A 23,989-nucleotide genomic window follows, 5' to 3' on the forward strand; every position below is an offset into this window, starting at 1 on the left:
GCTTTAGTTGGGATCCCAATTCGTCGGTCACTACTGACGTACGTCGAACGTGACCGACTGAAAGGGAACGTCTCGGTTACGTATGTAACCCTCGTTCCCTGAAGGAGGGAACGGAGACGTACGTCCCGTCGCCACAGTTTCTGTACCCTCGCTGTAGTGCGGACACCAGTTGTCTCCTCAGCGAAAAACAGAGTGCGATTGCATCTGCTTCCTATTTATATACACCTGACGGGGGCGGTGCGCATTATGCAAATATCGCACGCCAATTCCATTGGCTTGTTTTAGTTTACACGAAGATGATAGGGCTCTCTAAGCGATATCCCGATTCGTCGGTCACTACTGACGTACGTCGAACGTTCCCTCCTTCAGGGAACGAGGGTTACATACGTAACCGAGACGATTTGCAGATATCATTTTGTGTCCAATTGTTGGATTTTGGGATAAAATCATACCCTATATATTGTATTGTTATATAATGTATTGACAACTCATCAATTGCATATTTACCATCTTATATTCTGCATGTATATATAACGATAAATATAACATTGATATAAGTGATTACTCAGATTTAGACCTAATTATATTATATTTATATAAAGCATTCACAGGCAAATTTGCTTTATGTATTTCCCCAGCGTCCAAACAGGCACATCTAAATGTCAGGAAACATGATTCCTGGCTGCATAATATCCATGGATTAGGTTTCTTTGACAAGTTGTAAGGAACTCTATCGAGCCCAACCTTTAGCGTAATCGTTTGTTTTGCTCATGTTTTTGCAGTTCCCATTCAGTCAGTCACGTTCGACGTTACGTCGATACTGACGTAATGGGGTCTCGCTAGGGAGCCCAATCACCTCCAAGGATACAAAACAAGCCAATGGGAATTGGCCTGTGAGATTTACATGCCGGGCCCCTCCCCCGGCATCCGGGTATAAATAGGGCCGGCATACTCACCTTCATTCATACTTTTGCTTCGGAGCCGATCGGATCGGATCTGCACATTCACCTCTTAGAAGAGCGAATTTCAAAAGAGCAAAAAACAGCAATTATAATTGCTATAGGACAAGATCCTAAAAACAGCAATTTTAATTGCTACTTGGCTGTTTTTTGTTCCTGGTGGCTGCTCGAGTCTCTCCAGCTGGTGGGAAGGCACGCTCAGCGGTGGGTGTGACGGCGCGCTGCCCACAGGACGGTGCCACACTCGTCCCTGGGTGCTTCGGCTGGTGAGGTATACTGAAAGAGCAAGCACGGGCGATCAGCGTCTTTTTCAAGATGTCTTTTCGTCCGTGTGTTTCTGGATGCGGTCGTTTCCTGACCTCCTCTGACGGCCATGATCACTGTCTCACGTGTCTGGGTAAACCGCACGCTGAGGCAGCGTTCATGGATGGCGCATGCCCTCACTGTGAGGGCATGTCCATGTTGGTGCTGAGATCGCGCCTCTCCTTCTTTAAAACAGAAGTGAGAGGCCCCTCTGCCACTACCCCAACGCCGGCGGCTGTAGCGGCCGCTGGCCCGGTTAGTGCTCTGGGAGATCTGAGGGTTACAGTGGGAGCCACTTCGTCGGGTCCGTCCCCACGAACCTCCCACTCCTCCACAGCACCATGTGCCGTCGAGCTGCCGACTGCTGTCGCGGGGCCCTCCTCGGGGGTGCCCCACGTCACTTTCGGCGCTCCGGAGGAGGATCGGATGTCGATCGCCGCATCGGGGAGTGGGCTGAACGGTTCGGAGTCTGACGATGACTCTGAGCTTCCGCCTTCAGGGGTGGTGGCTCAGTCAGAGGCGGACTCTGAGCTTACGGCCATGCTTGCCCGGGCCGCCGCGGGCATCGGGCTTGAGTGGAACCCTCCACCCTGCCCCGAGCGCTCGCGGTTGGATGATTGGTTTCTGGGTTCGGGGCGCGGCACCCAGCCGCGTCCCGCCCCAGTGCCTTTCTTCCCGGAGGTGCATGAGGAGCTCCAGAAGACCTGGCTGGCACCTCATACGCTCTCGCGGCCAAGGCTTACTCAGCTGCTGGACAGGCGGCTTCTGCCCTGCACGCCATGGCGATTCTGCAGGTCCATCAGGCGAAAGCGCTGAAGGACCTGCACGAGGGTAGTGCTGACCCAGGAGTGCTTCAGGAGCTGCGCGCCGCGACCGACCTCGCCCTCCGGGCGACGAAGGTCACGGCACGTGCCCTGGGTCAAACGATGTCCACCCTGGTGGTCCAGGAACGGCATCTCTGGTTGGACCTGGCTGAGATGAGGGAAGTCGACAAGGCTCGCTTTCTTGACGCCCCCATCTCCCAGGCTGGCCTCTTCGGCGACACCGTCGAGGACTTTGCCCAGCAGTTCTCGGCGGTGCAGAAGCAGACGGAGGCCATCAAACACATCCTGCCCAGGCGTGATGATGCCACCAATCCGCCTCGGGCTGTGCCTCTGTCTGCTCCTCGCCGAGGGCGTCCCCCTGCGGCTCAGGCTCCTGTGAGGTCAGAACCCTCTCACTCTCCTCGAGCCACCCGCAGGAAGGCCACGCCCCCCGGCCAGGCCGCCAAACCGCCTTCCAAGAAAAAGAAGAAGGCGAAGAAGCGGCCCTGAGACGGGAGACCCGGAAGTGTTTGTGGTTGCCACGGAGACGGTGACCGCACCGCTCCCTCCCCCGGGACAGGGCCCGGGGGAAAATCCTGTGTTTTGTTTTCTTTCTGTTCCGCCGCTGGCCGCGAGGTCAGCGGTACCCACATTTTCAATAAAAGAGCAATTTCCAAAAATTCTGGGTCATATGAGAAGGTCCGCGCTGAGGGTGAGCGAGCTTTCGCTCCCTCTCTCTCAGCCGTTCCTTCCTTCGCCACGGGCAGGGTCTTGGCGCCCCGGGAACGCACCGCCTTCCCACGCCACCCTGCCCACTCGGAGCCATGTGAGTGGACTCCACTCACAGCCTCGACCTCGGGGCGCACTGCCTCCCGAGTCAGGCCACAGTGCTCCATGCTGCCCCCGTGGGTACTTCTGTTGTCCGGATGGTTCCACTCGTACGGTGCTTGGAGGCGTGGCTACGTCTTCCCAACCCGTCCCGTTGGCTCATTCGGACAGTCAGACTCGGCTACGCGATTCAGTTCGCCAGGCGTCCACCCAGGTTCAGCGGCGTTCTGTTCACCTCGGTGACAGGGCCCAACGCCGCTGTCCTGCGGGCGGAGATTGCGGTTCTCTTGGCGAAGGACGCAATAGAGCCTGTCCCTGCAGCCGAGATGGAGTCTGGGTTTTACAGCCCTTACTTCATAGTACCCAAGAAAGGCGGGGGGTTACGGCCAATCCTGGACCTGCGTGTCTTGAATCGGGCCCTTCACAGGCTCCCGTTCAAGATGCTCACCATGAAACGCATTCTCACGTGCGTTCGCGCCCAGGATTGGTTTGCAGCTATCGACCTGAAGGACGCGTACTTTCATGTCTCGATCCTTCCTCGACACAGACCGTTCCTACGGTTTGCGTTCGAGGGGCGGGCATATCAGTACAGGGTCCTACCCTTCGGGCTGTCCCTGTCTCCTCGCGTCTTTACCAAAGTCGCAGAGGGGGCCCTTGCCCCACTCAGGGAAGTGGGTGTTCGCATCCTCAACTATCTCGATGACTGGCTCATTTTGGCCCAGTCACGAGAACAGTTGTGCGAACACAGGGACCTGGTGCTCAGGCACCTCAGCCAGTTGGGGCTTCGGGTCAACCGGGAGAAGAGCAAGCTCTGCCCCGTGCAGAGCATCTCTTTTCTCGGTGTGGAGCTGGACTCGGTCAATATGACAGCACGTCTCACCAACGAGCGTGCACAGTCGGTGCTGAACTGCCTGAACTCGTTCTCGCGGAAAACAGCGGTCCCACTGAAACAATTTCAGAGGCTCCTGGGGCATATGGCATCCGCAGCCGCGGTCACGCCGCTCGGATTGCTTCATATGAGACCGCTTCAGCACTGGCTGCACGACCGGGTCCCGAGGTGGGCATGGCACCGTGGCTCACTCCGTGTGGTCATCACACCGAGTTGCCGCCACACATTCAGCCCGTGGTCGGACATTGCTTTTCTACGGGCCGGGGTGCCCCTAGTGCAAGTGTCCAGGCATGTTGTTGTCACAACAGATGCCTCTGCCACCGGCTGGGGTGCCATATGCAGTGGCCAGTCGGCGTCGGGGTCCTGGACAGGATCCCATCGCCATTGGCATATCAACTGCCTCGAGTTGCTGGCAGTACTCCTTGCGCTGCGCCGGTTTCGACCGCTGCTGCAGGGCAAGCATGTACTGGTCCGGTCGGACAACACATCGGCGGTAGCGTATATCAACCACCAGGGTGGTCTACGCTCCCGTCGCATGTCGCAACTCGCCCGCCATCTCCTTCTGTGGAGTCAGCGCCGACTCAGGTCGCTGCGCGCCTCCTACATCCCGGGCGAGCTCAATCGTGCGGCCGACGCGCTCTCACGACAGCTCACACTCCCGGGGGAATGGAGACTCCACCCCCAGGTTGTCCAGCTGTTATGGAGCCGGTTCGGGGAAGCACAGGTGGACCTGTTCGCTTCTCTGGAATCCGCCCATTGCCAGTTGTTTTATTCGCTGACCGAGGGGACCCTCGGCACGGATGCACTGGCACACAGCTGGCCCCGGGGCCTACGCAAGCATGCGTTTCCCCCAGTGAGCCTCCTTGCACAGACACTGTGCAAGGTCAGGGAGGACGAGGAGCAGGTCTTGCTAGTTGCGCCGTACTGGCCCAACCGGACCTGGTTCCCGGAACTCATGCTCCTCGCGACAGCCCATCCCTGGCGCATTCCCCTGAGACAGGATCTCCTCTCTCAGGGGCAGGGCACCATATGGCACCCACGTCCCGACCTCTGGAACCTCCACGTGTGGTTCCTGGACGGGACGCGGCAGACTTGAGTGGCCTACCGCCCGCGGTAGTCGACACCATCACTTCGGCCCGAGCCCCCTCGACGAGGCGCGCTTACGCTTTGAAGTGGAGTCTGTTCGCTGAGTGGTGTTCCTCCCGCAGGGAGGACCCCCGGAAATGCCCGGTCGGTGTTGTGCTTTCCTTCCTTCAAGAGGGTTTGGAACGGAGGCTGTCCCCTTCCACCCTGAAGGTCTATGTGGCCGCCATCGCAGCACATCACGATGTGCTCGACGGCAAGTCACTAGGGAAGCACGACCTGATCATCAGGTTCCTCAGAGGCGCCAGGAGGTTGAATCCTCCTAGGCCTCGCCTCATTCCCTCCTGGGATCTCTCCATCGCCCTCTTGGGCCTTCGGGGAGCTCCCTTCGAGCCCCTTGAGTCAGTCGAGCTGAAACATCTGTCTCTTAAGACAGTGCTCCTGACCGCGCTCGCCTCCTTCAAGAGGGTTGGGGACCTGCAAGCATTTTCGGTCAGCGATTCGTGCCTGGAATTCGGGCCGGACTACTCTCAAGTCATCTTGAGACCCCGGCCTGGATATGTGCCCAAGGTTCCCACCACTCCCTTCAGGGACCAGGTGGTGAACCTGCAAGCACTGCCCCCGGAGGAGGCAGACCCAGCCCTTGCGTTGCTGTGTCCCGTTCGTGCTCTGCGCGTTTACGTGGACCGCACGCAGAGCTTTAGAAGCTCTGAGCAGCTCTTTGTCTGTTTTGGAGGTCAGCAGAAGGGAAAGGCTGTCTCCAAACAGAGGTTGGCCCACTGGATAGTGGATGCCGTCGCCTTGGCGTACCAGTCCCAAGGCGAGCCGTGCCCTCTCGGGTTGCGAGCTCACTCCACTCGGGGTGTTGCTTCCTCCTGGGCGTTGGCGCACGGCGCCTCTGTTGCAGACATCTGCAGAGCTGCAGGCTGGGCGACACCAAACACATTCGCGAGGTATTATAACCTCCGAGTGGAACCGGTGTCCACCCATGTGCTTTCTACTCGTAGTTAGCCATGGGTGTTCGCTTGCTGTGCCATTTCCCTCGGGAGAGGGAATGCGAGCACTGTTTTCGCTCCTCAGTTCAGTTCCCCGTAACGGCGAACCCTGTGGAGTTCCTCCTGCATCCTGCGGCAGCCAGACGCGGCGGAGGCGTCAGGCGCCAGGTCCAGTACTTGCGTGTATGCCCAGTTGGTCTGCCCTTGTACTGGACTAGATGCCCATATGCTGTGATTCCCCTCGGGTAATCCCATATGAGATTGTCCACGGTAAGGTTTCCCTGACGGTAAATCCGTGTCTTTCCCTGGGCGGCTTCGTTTTTGAACCGCCTCTGATTGCTAGTCGTTCCTCCCGAAAGGTAGGACCTACATCAGAGATCTTCCATATGCGTTACTGTTCTCAGACCAGTCCATATGTGTCTCCACACGTTACCTCCCTTCGGGCAGGGTGTGGTCTCCGTAGCTTTCCCCTCCTCGGGGAACGCTTTCCTGGCGTTTTTGTCGTTGCTGGAAAACGAGGGATTGAGTTCCGAAGCACTCTCCCCCGTGGGGTAGGAACAGCAGCTTCGACTTTTCCACAGTAACGCCCTGTCCTCTCCATCCCACCGGTATGGAAGACATTCCTGGGCTTACTCTGGGCGCTGGAGGGTTGCGAGTATGGGCTGCATTTGCACTTGGCACGCCTCAGCCTGCCAGCACCTGCCTCCCTAACACTCGTAACGTGGTTCAGTTGCTATGGCGTTTTCCACAGGACCCCATTACGTCAGTATCGACGTAACGTCGAACGTGACTGACTGAATGGGAACGTCTAGGTTACTAATGTAACCCCCGTTCCCAGAAGGAGGGAACGGAGACGTTACGTTCCCTTGCCATAGCTTTGTGCCACCGCTGAGCGGCCAGATACCTATCTCGGCTCCTCAGCAAAAATATGAATGAAGGTGAGTATGCCGGCCCTATTTATACCCGGATGCCGGGGGAGGGGCCCGGCATGTAAATCTCACAGGCCAATTCCCATTGGCTTGTTTTGTATCCTTGGAGGTGATTGGGCTCCCTAGCGAGACCCCATTACGTCAGTATCGACGTAACATCTCCGTTCCCTCCTTCTGGGAACGGGGGTTACATTAGTAACCTAGACGTTTCCCCTATTAAATCCAATCATGTTTTGCCACTGATTCTGACTGAGGGAGTGTGTTTCGGTGGGAAGGTGATGTCAATGCATACAAAATCTCTGGTTACACCCTGCAGGACAGGAATGGAGATTGGCAGGTGTGTCCTGGAGTCTCTACTAATAACTTGATGAATTTAATCAGCTGTTGCTGATTCATTTTTTAATTTTATTAATTTGCAGTGCTTCATGGTTTGTGTAGTTTAGTGTCTCATTTATCTTTTTGTCTTTCTGATAATAAAAAAAGTTTTTAATTAAATACTTCAAAATAGCATACTTTATAATACCTTCATAGTCATTTTTTATTTTATTTTATAACTTCAGTGTCTCATTTTGATTTTGGCTGGTTGGTTTCATGGTTGGTTTTTTCATGGCTTACACTTGAAAATGTAATTTGAAAAATGAACGAAAAATACTTTCAACTAAAACTAAAGTGGTTGGTCACTGCAGCATTTATAATTCTACTACAAACTCAGTGTAAACAAAAAAAAAAAGCCAAATGAACTAGCCTCTCACGCATTACCTGCACACGGCCTCTCCTGCATCATTCAGCGTGCACAAGCCATCATTTTCACATCGTACTGACACACACGGGTCATGAGGTTTAGTGGTGGTGGCAGATGTTGGAGAGGTCACAGTAGTTGTGCTGGTTGATGTGCTGTTGTCTGGGTTTGTTGGACCGGGTGTTCCAGAAGGAGTTGAGCTTGTTGGAGTCATGGTTGTGGAAGGGAAGGGCTGTGAAGCAACCAGATGAGAGATATCTACAAGAACATAAACAGATGGACAAATGTAAGCACAAGTAGCACGGCATCAATACAGCTAGCTGGAAGAAAACAAGTTATGTTGGACATTATAATACTTTTTGGTGTTTTTTGGCTCTTGATAATCCCTGTCAGCTTTCACCGTATGGAATAGAGCAGCATGAACATTCTGCTAAACATCTCTTTTGTGTTCCATAGAAGAAATACCATCACTAGACAACAAAAGACATTGCAATTTGGTTGAATACAGGTTCTGACGTAGGGTGACAGAAAAACAATGACAGGACAACATCTAATGTCAATGTCAATTTAATGTAGAATAAGATGACTGCTGACATTGATATTTTGTAGGTTTTAAGTTATAGTATTAAGTAACCAAAACCCAACATTGCTAAACATCTAACGTCCACACAATGTTGAATTATAGCATCATTAGACATTGATATTTTGTTGGTTTTAAGTTATGGTATTAAGTAACCAAAACCTAACATCTGCTAAAAGTCATAAGATTAACGTCCACACAACGTCAAATTATAGCATCATCAGACATGGTATTAAGTAACCAAAACCCAAGATCCTCTGAAGGTCATAGTGATTGTGACGTGGCGCCAAGTATGGAGTCCCATATTCAGAATTTGTGCTCTGCACGTCACCCATCCAAGTGCACACACACAGCAGTGAGTATTAAACACACACCTGGAGGAGTGGGCAGCCATTTTTTGGTGCGGTGCCCGATTGTGGGTTAGGTGCCTTACTAAATTAATGAGAGTGGAAGAGAGCACTGTTCATTCACTCCCCCCACCCAAATTTTACTGCCAGTATGGGACTCGAACCTGCGACTTTCAGGTTACAAGTCCAACTCTCTTGGGTACTCTCTCTATTTGGCCATGTTAACATCCACACAACAATAAATTATAATGTCATTTCATGTAGATATTTTGTCAACATTTTGCAAATATCTCATGCAAACATCATGTTGGTGTTGCTATGAGACATTTAGATGTTGGTGTTTGCTGTCAGTACTGTGTTAGCATGAGTCAATTAGATGTCATCAGTGTTTGGAAGATGTTGGATTTTGATTACTTATTAAATATCCACAGGTAATGATATTTTAATTTTAATTGTGGAGTGGACATTAACCTTATGACGTTTAGCAGACGTTGGATTCATAAGTGATAAGAATTGACAGCTAATGTTGGAGTTTTAGAGATCTCTGGTGTTTATTCCAACCAAAATGCAACCGCCCAACATTGGCATTTGATGTAATTTAATGCCTTGCTAACACTGGAGCTTGACATCAAGCTGGGATTTTTAATGTCCACAGAGAGTCAGGACCTCAGTTTAACATCTCATTCTGAAGGAATAAAAAAAAACTGTTAAACATAAAGTGTAAAATTTAGTCAAGAAACCTAGGGTTCTATATAGAACCAAACTGAACATTTATTTTAAGAGTAAAGGTTTAGATTGAAATGAGAGTAAGCAAAAGAGATTTCATTCTATTCTTTTGTGCACTGATACACTGATCTTTCTGAAAAAATCATCAGCTAATGAGAAGTCAATCGAGTTGTCAAATGGCTCTGTGTTTCTCAGTGCTCACCTTCCATCGTAAGGAGGAAGATGGCATCTCCACCCTTGATGAAATCTCGGCTCAGTGCCCTGGCCTGGGTGAGGTAAACAGGGGTCCCAGCACCTGGACCACGGAAGTACTCTGTCCCACTGTCTCCTGTAACTTTTACCCCAACTTTACGTGGATCATCCCAGAAGAAAAGTTCTGTCCCTAAAGAGGAAATTTGAACAAAAGAGTGATGATTCAGTGTTTCTCCAGTGGATTCTGTGACTATGATGGGTCCCTCTGCCTTCCAAAATCGAACAGAGCAAAATTTATTTGGAATGGCTTGTAGTTGGATTTTAAAAATCGACTAAAACCTCTTCTTGTTTTCTTTTTCTTTTTTTTTTTCAAAACTGATAAAGTAAACTAAATCATAAATCATCACTGAAAGGAATTAAGCTGAGTAATGACACAATTGTCTTGTTACAGTTGCTTTACAGCAGAATCTGAACTCTCATATTTGATGAAATTTGTAACTTTTCTAAATATTTTTGTGAAGCTGCTTTGAAACAATTTCTATTGTATAAAGCGCTATAGATGATTTGACTTTACTTGATTAAATCTTTTGTGATTTGATAAGGGCACTAATCCATAAGGCGCTGTCCAATGCTTTGCCAAAGCAACTGTGCTACCACAATGTTAGAGATCTTTATGCTATTATCAAAAGTGTAAATATATTAATTATGAAACTGGCGGGACAGATTAGATTAGCCTACGATGTAAACACTAAATCTTTGGCATGTAAACATTTCAGAAATCTAGCAGGACAAGATGGGAATCGTATACCCAAATCAACAACACCACACCTTCCACATTCATTGTGGGGTCTGTTGTTACGCTCCTCTGGTTGGACATGCGTTTGCGGATGTCTGCATTCTGGTCCATCAGCATCATGGTCATCTGCTTCCAGCGAGCAGGCCAGACCAGGCTGTCATCCACGGCATCCTCTCCTGACGTTAAGTGTGCATAAGCTCCCAGCTCGCCTGGGTATCCAGCTGTGCCATTGGGATACAGGCCCATTTGGAAGGTGTAGCCATACTTAGATCTGAAACGCGGGCTGTAAATGGCAGTGTCCATTGACGTGTTCTCGAGAATGCTTCTGAAGTCCTTGATCATCCATACATGTTCAGGGCAAGTGGTCTCTGATAGGTTGATGTCATCTAGTGAGAGTCCGCCTGTGTTTCCACCCCCTTTAACTCCCTCAAACACCACACGGAACTTTTTGGAGACATTTAGGCTCACATGCTGGATTTGCCACAGGTCACCGGGAGGAGCTTTCAAATAAAAGACATAAAAAAGTCCCTGTTAGTAAAGCAGCTGGTTGTTTTGTTGAGTCAGTCAATCCAGTGTTCTAGTGGTGATCTAGTAACAGCTACCCTGTATGTCATGGCACAGCATGAAAATGAATCACTCAATCTGACAACATTTTTTTCCTAATTATATTTATTAGTAGTTAGTATCTGTTTTATAAAAGCAACAACAAAATCACTTTTCTTGTGCTTTTCTTCTGTTGAGAAGCACCTCTGTATTCAGAACCAATGGACCCTTTTCACAGACTCTGATGATGCATTTTAACAGTGTAAATCTAGCAAAGTTATTTATATATATATATAATTTTTTTTTTTTTTAATGTACATTTATAACATTATACTTTGTGTTATACTGGCTTAGCATTAAATTGCAGAAAACTTGTTAATGCTGGTTCCTGGGTGTTTCTAATACAGCTGCAAACTTGACATGTTTCTGTTTTATGACTAATGTAATCAATCTCTCAAAATTTTGGTCCTTTTTTGTAAAGTCATTCAGCTATAGTGGATTGTTTAATTTGCTAACTGGGAACACAACATTTAACTGTAGTTTCCATTCACTATAGTTTACATGACTATGATGACTTCTGAGAATTAGGGAAATTGAAAAAAGGGTGCATCAGCTGGTTAGACACCAATTTAAAAGTAGATGTGTTTTCTGATGAAAAAAAAAAAAAAAAAAAAAGATTAGGAGAGCTCCTAAAAGCATAAAAAATATTTTTTTTTCCCATCTTCTGGAAATGATGCAAATTATTGGAGGTCATGGCACGTACCGCGGCTAAATTAGGATCAATCTGGTCATGTGAAAAGCAGGAAGTCGCCAAACTAAACTACTGCAATAATAAACATACATTAAACAAACAAACATCAAAACTACAACAAGGGTTAAAATGGTATGGCGGTATGAATATATGTTTTGTGTAGTTGCTAACATCCATAGTAGTAGCGTTATAAACACATAGATAGAAACACACAAGTGGTATAATGAACTCTTATAGGTGCTTAGACAGACTGAATTGTTTCTGTGGGTGCTTTCACACTGGCAGTTTAGTTCAAAGCAGGTTATGGTTCGGATGAAAAATTGTTAATGTGAAAGCTATTATGCGGAGACTTCCTGTAGGAGGTGGTCTGAGTTCGGTTGCACTGGAACTGTGGCATGATTCGCATGAAAGTGAAAGCAGCTTGGGCTTGAAACACTTGTTCAGGAAGTAAAGTAACCTGCGCATGCATTTTACGTACATTCGAAGTCATTCGTACATCAAAACACATGTAAGGGATGATTTACCTTAGATAAGAGCGAGAGTGACTATGCAGTGTAATTGCACAGTCAGTGAAAATGAATGGCTTGCAAGTCTGTCTCCTCAAAAGGGTCCATTTGCAAGCAGCAGAAAGCCACCCCTCATGCAACACATATACAGTAAACCCAAGTGTCATTCAATCTGCTGTGCATAATAACATCAAGTAAATAAAAAATGCTGCAGAGGGCACCAGAAACAATCACGCTTGGATTCGGACCACAGCAAACAAGCCCAGTGTGAAAGCTCCCTGTGCAGCATGTGCAGTGCAAAGAGCTGTATTTATTGCTCTCCTACAATTTTTGGAGTTTGAAGCGTGAAAACGCATTATAAACCCTGGTAATAAAGATACTTTTAATCCAGTATATGTATCTTTATTCTTTCCCAGGGTTGGAGTAAAGAAATGGGAATTATTTTGGGCAAGTTCTAATGCTGCGTCTTGTAGCCATGCCTTGGGCATGCCTGCGTGTCTCCTTCAGACAACAAAGCGGATGACTTTTAATGCAGGTGCCCTTTTATACGCACAGGCACTCCATCTAATGCCATACTATTGCTGTCAGCCAATCAAGATTTCCATGTTCTACATGTGCTTCAGACACTGGTCACACCTGGATGCATTCCCATAGCATCAACACCATGACGCAACATCTCGTTCCCTTCTCAAGGAAACAGGGTTACATACATTACCCTTAGATGTTTTGTGTCATTTTACCAAACCAATAGTTTTTCAGTTCTGCTGCTGTGATAGAGTAATGATATATTTTTAAAGATGATATTGATTTCACAAAAAACAAACAAATGTGACCTTACAAAAGTTAAGGCCATTCTTCCTCCTTCTCATCATCTTCATCCTGCAATGGCAGATTCAGATGTCCTGAAACAGTCTAGTCTATATATGGGCTTCATTTTTTGTTTCAATGAGAATTACGTTCACTGATCATTCATTCCTAAGAAGACCAGTAACAGGTATTAAAATAAACATTATTATTATTATGTAGTAACCATTTTGACATTTGAGGTCAACTTATATTGTAAATATACTAAGGTGTGTAATTAGATTAATGCAAAAATAAATAAATAAATAAATATAAAACCTGTGTGGTGCAGAGAAACTGTCACATTTAAAATAACGTATGATATTCACAAATCCAAGGCAGAACATTTTTTATACCTTCAATCTGCTCAATGAGATGCAGGGTTCCGTTTGGGTTTGCCGTGTCAAACTCTCGTGTCCAGATCCTGAGCTGGTCACTAGCATGACCGTTGTTGTAGAGGAAGAACTGCAGGCACTGGAATCCTCGCTTGGGGTAAAGAATCCTGCTCTCCAGCAGCGCCTTGTCCCCCTGCCTCCCAACTGCTGTGCTAAAGTGCATGAAATATCCCTTTCCTGAAAACAAGATGGATGTCAGTGGTTATAGAGTATATGAACTGACAATTGCAAGGCCTTTTACATTTCAAAAATGATAATGTTGAGTGATTATGAGAGGTGTTTGTAGTTAAAGTAAAGGAGTGTTTAATTGTACTGAAAATGTTTTCTGCATGTTAGAATTTTAGAGATTGTCTCATTAATGTAACTTTCAAACGTTTTACATTAACCTGTTTAACCATCTAGTTAACCTGGTACATGAAAATGTTTTATGTGAAACTTTTGAGTTGTTTATTGACAAGATCGAATGATTATAATTGTGTCCAAAGTTTACACAGTTTACACTGTATGTCACTGACTGTAAAAGTTTTGTTGGGAGATTTGATTGGCCTGTGTATTTAGTAAAAATGGACAAAAGAGTAAAAAGCATAATGTTGACAAGATTTCTGCTTCAATAGTACTTAAGTACAAGTGCAATTATTATTTTACATATACGTAATTTAAATAACCCTTCTTTTTTTTTTTGCACCCTGAAGAAGGCCTGTTTGGTATGGATTGATTTTTTTTCTCTGACTTCGCAATTGCAAGTTTTAAACTCGGAATAAGATGCCTGAAAACGAGTTTCAAAGTGCAGTTTCATAAATACGAAAAACTACAAGAACACAAATTTGGGAAACAGGAGAATTAAATAAAGCATTTTTTTTTACCTTTTGGAGCTTAGAAGGGTTCAGTTTGAGCAGATGTTTTATGCCATCATCACTGTCCTCATCAGAACTAATTTCCCAGTAGATTTAGCAAATGATTTTGAGAATATGTTTGAGATAATATAAAAATGGGATGCCATCCACATGCGTATTGCATGTTCAGGTGTGTATTAACTAACAAACATAACTGTAAGAACATTACAGTTATGGGTTTTCTCTGGTTCGAGTAGACAGGGATGAAACTTCGGGGAAGACAAGAGGCTGTGGCGTCTGTGTCTACATCAGAGATGAATGGTGCAGCCAATATATGGTGTTGGAGTCAATGTGCAATCCAGACGTGGAATTACTCTGTTTATCATTGAGACCCTTTTATCTTCCGCGAGAATTTGGTAACATAATAATTTGTGCAGCATATGTTCCACCTAGCGGGAATGCTGTTAAAGCTGCTGGCTGTATAACTGATTGTGTTTATAATCAACTAAAGCATACTCCAGAAGCTCCTATTTTTATACTTGGTGATTTTAATCACTGCGAACTGGGCCGCACACTCCCGGGGTATGAACAATATTGTAGTAGATTTAAGTTCGTAGTGGGGAAGGAAGTGGTCAGGGACGACGAACAACTGCTGACTGAGTCTTTATTGAATATCAACAGAAGGACTGTGCAACGCACAACAACGAAAATAAACAATCCACAAAGGGCTTCACTCCAGGTTCGGCATACGCTATCCACAAGGGCTTCTCTCCAAGTTTGGTTTACACCATCCACAAGGGCTTCACTCCACGAACCTCGACTCGACTCTGTTTGGTCGGAAGACAGCATTGAAAGTTTAAAGGGCTGCTTTGCTTGCACCGATTGGGAACTGTTTCATGCATTGGACATTGAGGATGCCACAGAGACAATAACGGACTACATTAACTTTTGTGTGGACACAGTTGTTGAAAAGAAAACTATAACTGTATTTCCTAATAACAAAAGTTATATAACAAAGGACGTTAAGGAGTGCCTAAATAGGAAGAAGTTGGCTTTTAACAATCATGATAATATTGAATTAAAATTGGACCAAAAGGAATTAAATTCTCTGTTGAAGGAGGCAAGAAAAAGACACAGAGACATTATAAAACACAGTTTTAACTCAGGGGATTCCAGAAAATTATGGGATGCTATGAAAGTAGTAACCAATATAGAACCCAGTCGGAAAAGGTTAATAACTAGTAACGATCAGCAAAGAGTGAATTTTTTCTCAGGTTTGAGTCTCCCTTGGAGCAAATGGCTGATGTGGATTCTATTATATGTAATACAGATCAGAGATTAGAGGTACCCCCACATGTAGTTTGTTCGTTATTTAGAGGTATATATACAAAAAAATCTACAGGTCCGGATGGAATTTCTGCCTTCTTGTTAAAGACTTGTGCTTATGAACTTACTTCAGCATTTTATCCTATCTTTCAAAGATCTTTAGATTTGCATAGCATCCCTTCCTTGTGGAAAAAATCTATAATCATGCCAGTTCCCAAGAAAAATGGTCCAGTCAAGAACTGTGATTTTAGACCTGTGGCTCTGACATCAAACGTTATGAAATGTTTTGGAAAAAATTGTAGTAAATGTTTTAAAGTATAAGGTCAAATCAGCCCTTGATCCATTTCAGTTCGCTTATAAGGCCAGACGGGGCACCGAGGATGCCATTAATTGTATCACTCACATGGTGAGTAGACACTTAGAAGATACTCAAGCATATGCACGTTTGCTTTTTATAGATTTTAGTTCGGCATTTAATACACTCCAATCTAACATATTGATTAGGAAGTGACAGAGTTGAATGTGAATCCCTTTTGTATTAAGTAGTTTTATTCTTTTTTAACAAACCGTACACAACAGGTCAGGATTAACAACTCTTACTCAGAGGTCAAAAACACTAATATAGGGGCCCCGCAGGGTTGTGTTAGTTCACCCATCTTGTTTACGTTATATACTAATGAGTGTGTGTCATGTCAGGATAACAACTTTTTAATTAAATTCTCAGATGACACAGCAATATTAAGTTTACTGTACAGGAACACCACACCTCTGCAGTATTTTGACGAAGTTTTGAGGTTTGTTGGTTGGTGTGATGATAATTTCTTGATTTTAAATGGAAAAAAGACTTGAGATGATCTTCGACCCCAGATCTGTGGGAGACCATAGCCCTGTAATAATACATGGAAATATTATTGAACAGGTTTCATCATACAAATATTTGGGTGTTTATATAGACAGTTCTTTATGTTGGTCCTCCCACATTAACAGTCTGTGTTCTAGATTGCAGCAAAAGCTAAATTTCTTGCGAAGGTTAAAAATGTTTGGGGTAAATCAGAAGATTTTATTTTTGTTTTATCAGTCTGTTTGTGAAAGTCTGATTAGATATTAGAGAGGGTTATAGGGTACTATGTGTCAAAAATGATTGATTTATGACCCCCATAAAAATATAGAATGTGTAAGTTAAATAATTAAACACAAGATTTTAACAAAAAGTATCAAACAAACGCATTAGCATTAAGTATATTAAACAATAGTTGTTAAAAGACAAATGTTTTTTTAAAAAGCAAAAACATTTCTAACACTGCAATTTACTGTTAATGTTTTAGCAATAAATAATTCTTACACTGCACCATGAAAGACATCCTATCTCTTCGTTGTCAAATACAGAATGAAGTCAGAACGTCCTGTGAAATCGGTCCCAAGTCTCCGCCCCAACACACCTCCAAACATCGATGTCATCCGCCCCTAACACGCCCCCCAACACCGGAGGGATAGATGAGAGCAGAGATGCACATTTAAATGGTAATAAAATAAAATAACGCTTATAAATAATGATGTTTTAACATTCTTTAGTTCATTAACTGTTCATTAATTTGAGTTCATTAATTGATTTATTCACTCTTTGATAACATCATCCACCTCTCCCACTGGGGGAAATTTATATACGGAGTAAAGTATATTGAAACTGTTTAAAACTATGTGCTTTAAAATTTAAAAACATGAAACGTGGGAGGTAAACAGTTTTTTCACACACATGTAACACATCATGCGACTTTAAAGTGATGCGGTTTGTCAAAAACAAAAAACGTAGGCTAGCATTCAGGCATAGTAAAATGTTATCAGAAAAGGTCAAATGTGTTTATATATAATATATATATATATATATATATATATATATATATATATATATATATATATATATATATAGTAAAACATTATGCTTTGAAATTTTAAAATGTAAAAGAATGTATTGGGTGACAGACATTAGGGAGTCAAGGGATGTTTTTATTAAAGAAAGTTTTGTTTAAACATACATTTGTACAGTTTTTATTTTGAAAACATAAAAATAAAGTGTACCATTTCAAACACAAAAGCTTAAAATATATTTTAAAGAGGTTACCAGAAAAAGTAAAAACAAGTTAGAGAAAGCATTTCAATTACATTAAAAACCAAAAAGTCAATGTTCAAACATTTAAAACATTTTCAGAAAAAAAGTAAAACAAGTCAGAAAAAGCCTTTTCATCACATGAAAAACATTAAAGTCAATGTCCAATAATTTAAAAATGTAAAACAAGTTTTCCAAACACAGTTTTAAAAATGGTAAAAACAAGTCAGACATTTTAAAACGTTATCAGAAAAAGTGCTTTGAACTTTTAAAACAAGTTAGAGAACGTTTTTCACATACATTTGAAGAAAGCTTCTTTCACAATAACAAACATTTCACATAGGGTCTACAACTTTAATAACTTTTAAAATGATGTATACTGTTAAAACCCAAAGGCCTATCCAGACCTTTTTAAGCATTATCAGAAAAATGTAAAACAAGTTAGAGAATGTCTTTCACACAAGATAACAGAAAAATAACAGGGTAAAATATCAAACACGTGCATTAGCATTAAAACTATCAAGCAACAGTTGTTAAAAAGATGAATAGTTTCAAGCAAAACATTTTAACACTGCAATTTGCTGCAAAGGATTTGTTTAGTTTTTAACAAAAATAACTCTTACACCGCTCCACATCTTCACTCACCAGCGATAAAAGTAGAATGAGAATAGATCGGCATGTGAAGCCGCTCCCAAGTCTCCGCCCCTAACACGCCCCCCAACACCGGAGGATAGACATGTGCAGAGGTGTATATTTAAATGGTAGTAAAATAATTCAACAAAATAATGTTTGTGAATAAAGTTTTAACAATTTTTTTTTATCCATTAACTTATTGATTTATTCTTTCTTAGATAGCATCCTCTCCCACTGGGGGGGAATTTAGCTATATGTGTTTCACCGTTTGAGAATGTGTTTTTGGAGTAACGTATATTGAAAACTATGTGCTTTAAACTTTAAAAACACAAAACACTTTTTCACACACACATGTAACACGTTCACATACAACTTTAAAGTGATACAGATCGCTGAAAACTAAAACGTAGTATTCAGGCACAGTAAAATGTTATCAGAAAAGGTTTCTGAAAACCATGTAAAACATTATGCTTTAAAATGTAAAAATATGAAACAAGGTTTTGAGGTTAAACAATGCAATCAAGGGTTGTTTTATTAAAACTCTTTTCATATATACATTTGAAGGGTGTTTTCCCCCCACAAACAACATTACAAATGTTAAAAACAACAACAACAAAAGCCAAAACAAAAAGTTTTTTCACATGATGTTAAACAATCTCAAAAGAGGTCAAAAGTGCTTCTAAAACAACGTCTCCAACATGCTGTAACGCAAAGTTAAAATGTTGCGTAGTCCAAAGAGAAAAACAGTGTTATACCGGACGAAAAGATGCACGAGAGAGAGAGAGAGAGAGAGAGAGAGAGAGAGAGAGGTCATAATTTCCCCACGCCCCAGGGTTTAATAGGCTTATATAGCTAAACTTAAACGTCCGCATACATGAAGTGAGAAAAAATATACAAATAAACATTAACATAACATAACACACAACAGTGGTTAAAATATGTCCAATAAGAAGTTTTCCCGTTTTTAACATTTAACAGTGGCTTAATCTGTCCCGTTTCAGACGTCATCACTCGCAAATGGCAGACATTTGTAAGAGGATTTTGTGTAAAGCGGCACGTACATCCAAAGGAAAGACATGGCCCACAACAAACACAATAGCCTAATGAAATATACAAAATAACATTTAAAAATATGATTTTTGTTAATTTTAGTTAATTTAGTTATATTTACTCTTAGATCTTTTCAAGCCTAATACTTTCAAGGCTCTCCCCCTCTACAACAACAACAACAACACACACACACACACACACACACACACACACACACACACAGTTGAACGTCTAATCTTTTACGACATCACGAGTGATTGTATCATGCTGTTAGATAACGAGAAAGGATATCTGGTCGGGACGTAGAATCAGTAACGCATGGATATTAGCTCTTCAAAGACTGTAAAACATCTAAGGATGTTTCGGGGTATTTTACAACAGCTCTGGTGAATCTGGAAGAGTCTGACATTGTGAACTTTGTTTGGCTTTGTAAACCTAAGGATTAATACAGGTCGATTACGACATTTTTTTCCAAGTCATCTCAATGGCAAAATGTGTCCCAATCACCCCTGAATTCATATTGCGTAGGTTTTCTCTACAAGAAATTGATGAAAACAGTAACATTACTGTAACTTTTAGTTTATCAAGTACTGTTATTTTACTGAAACAAGACAAAAAGAATGTTTCATTTACCCCCAACAGTTATTTTTCCCAGTTAGCCATAGGCCTATAGTTATTCCTTTTATTTTTCAGACCTAAAATGTTGATCACTACAGGCATAGTTCAAACATGCAATGCTCAAGAAAGCTCATTTTGGTGTAATCTTTGTGAGCTCTCACCCAGAACACAAAACTTTGTATTGGGTGTTCTAGACAAAAGCTTCATACTAACAGAAAATATTATGTAAGTTAAACTGTGAGTGTACTTTAATGTTATACAATATTTTCAATACGAATATTATGGTTTCATGTTGCTTTAAAGATTTTTGCTTGTTATTTGCTAATACTTTTTCATCTAACACTTCAACATCCAGCCCAAGATGTACAGTATGAGCTAAGGATCTTAAAAGGCTGTTAATCTTAAAAGGCTAAGGCTGTTAAAAGGCATTCCACACTCTGGTAAAACCATTAGTTCAAATTTTAAAAAAATTGTGTTTGCACAAAACTAAATTCAAGAGATGAGTTTACTACAAAAGTGTGTATAAGGCATATAGGACGGCACACATTAAAGAGATGTATGAGCTAAGGATCTTATTTGGCCACAAATAAACAGGTAATGGGATGTTTAAAGTGACACAATATACAGTTAGATATTCTCCTACTTCATATGTCTGCAAATAGTTGTGCCAAAATCTTTGAAAAGTGCCAATTAGCTATAAATAATACAGAAATCCTCTCTCCTGGTCTATTGCGAAAGTTTGGTGATTTGTAAATGAAATTTTTCCCCCCACTAATCGCTGATGTTGTTTACATTTTGTTTCTTTGTTTTATTTATTATTTATTTATTTATCTATTTTTTAACATTTGTACAGTTTGTAAAGACTGCTCTCTAAGCATGGTCAAACATGTTCACAGGAGTTCATGAAAACATAAATACAGCATAAAGAGAATTAAATGACAGCCTTTCTACATGACACTGCTTAAGACTAAACAGATGACATTTCTTTTAGGTCATCTTTCTGGTATGTCTTCGATGTGGGATCACAAGACACGACGCCCCAACAACAAAAACAAGTGAGTCTTGCTGTTTTTCTGTTACCTAATATAACTATTACGCTTCAGGTTTTTCTACTATTACACTTAAAGCTGAGCATTTCACTGTTCTTCTGTGTATGTCTCTAAACAACCGTTAAGTAAATTAATTACAGTTGAAAAGTAGTCATTTTAGGTAAAATGGTAAATGGTAAATGGTAAATGGTAAATTTTAGGTAAAACAGGGATGTCTATTAATTACACCAAAAGATTCAGTTAGCATAATTTGATTAAAAATTACAAGAAAAAAAAATAATGCATGGTTGAAGTTTTAATTTTACTCAATATATTTTTAATTAGCTAAAGGTCTGTAACGGAACTTTACCATGTTAATATTTGGAAAAAATTGCTTAAAGCCTACACAAAATAAAATATATCCTATCTTCTTTCTAAATTCATGTTATGTATCTTAATGTAAACAATTCACCCATGCATTATTTTTTTTTCTTGTAATTTTTAATCAAATTATGCTAACTGAATCTTTTGGTGTAATTAATAGACATCCCTGTTTCATTGTGGCGTGCCTTAATTCTATAAAGTTGTTTATGGCTTGACGACCCCCTTTACACCACCCTCCATTGAGGAAAGGTTTACCCCAATCAGGTGTCCTGATAACCCACAAAGATACACAGAGCTCAGTTGCTCTCTTTACCAAGTTGACTTAACCATTCAGTGCAATACCAGGTTGACGGAGTGGACTCCTGTGCTACTGCTACATATCGTTGATTAAAAGTTGAAGGAAATTTATCTGTTTGTTACATGGATTGTCTGAGACTGACACAAACTGCGATTCTTCGACTAATACTACTTCAGGGGGTCTGACCTATAAACCACAACTTCAAAGCATTAATGCACAACAAGGCCTGGACAATTGTTTAAGGACTTGCTCACAGGAGATTCCAGGAACTATTAAAATCATTCAGCATCGAATAGGAGACAAAGTTTATATTGTGCACAAAGTTGAGTTCTGAAAAGTCTATCTTCAACGCGGCAGATTTCTGAAATGGAGTGTGATGGAGAGTTCTGATGAAGATCTATGATCTAAGATCATTTGATTTGTATAACGATTGTGCGGAGGATACCAAACCTGTAACAAATCTCAAAAATGAAATGGATATTGTAAGAACCCTGAAAAATTCATGGCCTGATACAATCAGTCATGTAACAAGTTTGTGTATTATTAACAGCAAAGAGTCAGTCTGTGTAAGTATTAGAAGTTTTAATTATAAGTTCTGGATGTGATGTCTGAATATAGCAACAAGTTCAAAGTTAGAGGTTCTCTGTATGTGTACAAGTGTAACTGACGTATGTTTTCAACAAATGAGAAAACTGACATTGGTGAAATAGTTGAAACTCTAGTCAGCTAGAACAAAACATGATAGCCTGCAGAGATTTTCTTTTTTGGTTAGACAAACGGTAATGTCATTATTATTGTTTTACTGTTTGTATTTAATGCTTTTTTTTTTTTTTTTTTTTTTTTTTTAATCATTTTCTTTATTATTTCAATGTATGTATCTATTCATCAGTATATTGTTGAAATAAAAGATTGAATCACTTAACTCATTCTTTTGTGGTCATGAGTTCATAAAAAGGGTATTACACAACTTGCAAACCTGATTCTTTAGGAGGTAAAAATAAAAGCAAAAATAATAATCATGACAAAGAACTTAATGATATTAATAATAAAACGATGATTTTAAAGGTACCATTCGCTACGCAGGTGTTTTACAAAATAAAATATTTCAAAGATTCTTTTGCTACATTCTGTATACACGTACTGCCTAGGGCTGCACGATTAATCGCATGTTATTCTCACGCGCATTTCGTCAGTAAAGCCGGTTCCCTGATTACCGCTAAATCGCCATCACCTGCTTTCAAATGAAGCGGCATTTAATAGACAGAGCCGTAGTTCACAGACAAGCCACGCAATATCGCGTTCATTATCGCAGGCGATTCATCTGCGATATGAACGCGATATTGCGTGGCTTTTCATTGAACTACGGCTCTGTCTATTAAATGCCGCTTCATTTGAAAGCAGGTGATGGAGATTTAGCGGTAATCAGGGAACCGGCTTTACTGACGAAATGCGCGTGAGAATAGCATGCGATTAATCGTGCAGCCCTAGTACTGCCCCAAAAAATCTATTTATGAACACCTTGAGCTCACTAGCATTACAGCAAATAAACATAGTTGTTGTTTTTCCAGCCAAAAGTGTAAGGAAAACAGACTCACAAAACCTTACAATCACACGCAATACGTTGAGAATGTTGATGTTAAAAGTTGGTAAACAATTTCTAAAACAGTAAGTTTCAGGAGAAATGCAAACAAAAATCAAAGAATCATAAAAACACAAATGTCTCCAGACTGTTACATGCTAAAATTTGGGATGGTTTCAGATTCAGTACTACTAGAACTTTGTGACTTGTGGGAACTTTGATGAGGAAGAGAACACTAACATTGTTAAACATGTTGGGGAATAACAACGTTCAATTAATATAAACTAGAATTCAGAGTGACTGAATGTGACTGAGCATGTTTCACATATAAGTTATCTCAAAGCATGCTTTCATAAAAAGAAGAACAAATTATTAAGACATAAAGCACACCATCTGTTTTGTGGATCAGACCTAATAGACAGGCACCTAAAAGTCATGAATCATCCCACCTTTTACCTAAAATGACTACTTTTCAACTGTAATTAATTTACTTAACGGTTGTTTAGAGACATACACAGAAGAACAGTGAAATGCTCAGCTTTAAGTGTAATAGTAGAAAAACCTGAAGCGTAATAGTTATATTAGGTAACAGAAAAACAGCAAGACTCACTTGTTTTTGTTGTTGGGGCGTCGTGTCTTGTGATCCCACATCGAAGACATACCAGAAAGATGACCTAAAAGAAATGTCATCTGTTTAGTCTTAAGCAGTGTCATGTAGAAAGGCTGTCATTTAATTCTCTTTATGCTGTATTTATGTTTTCATGAACTCCTGTGAACATGTTTGACCATGCTTAGAGAGCAGTCTTTACAAACTGTACAAATGTTAAAAAATAGATAAATAAATAAATAATAAATAAAACAAAGAAACAAAATGTAAACAACATCAGCGATTAGTGGGGGGAAAAATTTCATTTACAAATCACCAAACT

General features: G+C 42.0%; 1 protein-coding gene across 1 annotated transcript in view; it reads right to left on the minus strand.

Annotated features, from left to right (window-relative positions):
- The window catches only part of mep1bb (meprin A subunit beta b), a 49,829-nt gene that overhangs the window by 7,596 nt on the left and 18,244 nt on the right, over window positions 1-23,989 (minus strand). The window contains exons 10-13 of the mRNA XM_067362187.1: window positions 13,169-13,384; window positions 10,202-10,669; window positions 9,384-9,563; window positions 7,549-7,786 (exon numbers count right to left, since the gene is read on the minus strand). Coding sequence (XP_067218288.1) covers window positions 7,549-7,786; window positions 9,384-9,563; window positions 10,202-10,669; window positions 13,169-13,384 — 1,102 coding nt within the window. The remainder of the gene's footprint in view (window positions 1-7,548; window positions 7,787-9,383; window positions 9,564-10,201; window positions 10,670-13,168; window positions 13,385-23,989) is intronic.

Source organism: Chanodichthys erythropterus, chromosome 16 (genome assembly GCF_024489055.1).
Source record: "Chanodichthys erythropterus isolate Z2021 chromosome 16, ASM2448905v1, whole genome shotgun sequence".
In the NCBI taxonomy this organism is placed as follows: Eukaryota; Metazoa; Chordata; class Actinopteri; order Cypriniformes; family Xenocyprididae; genus Chanodichthys; species Chanodichthys erythropterus.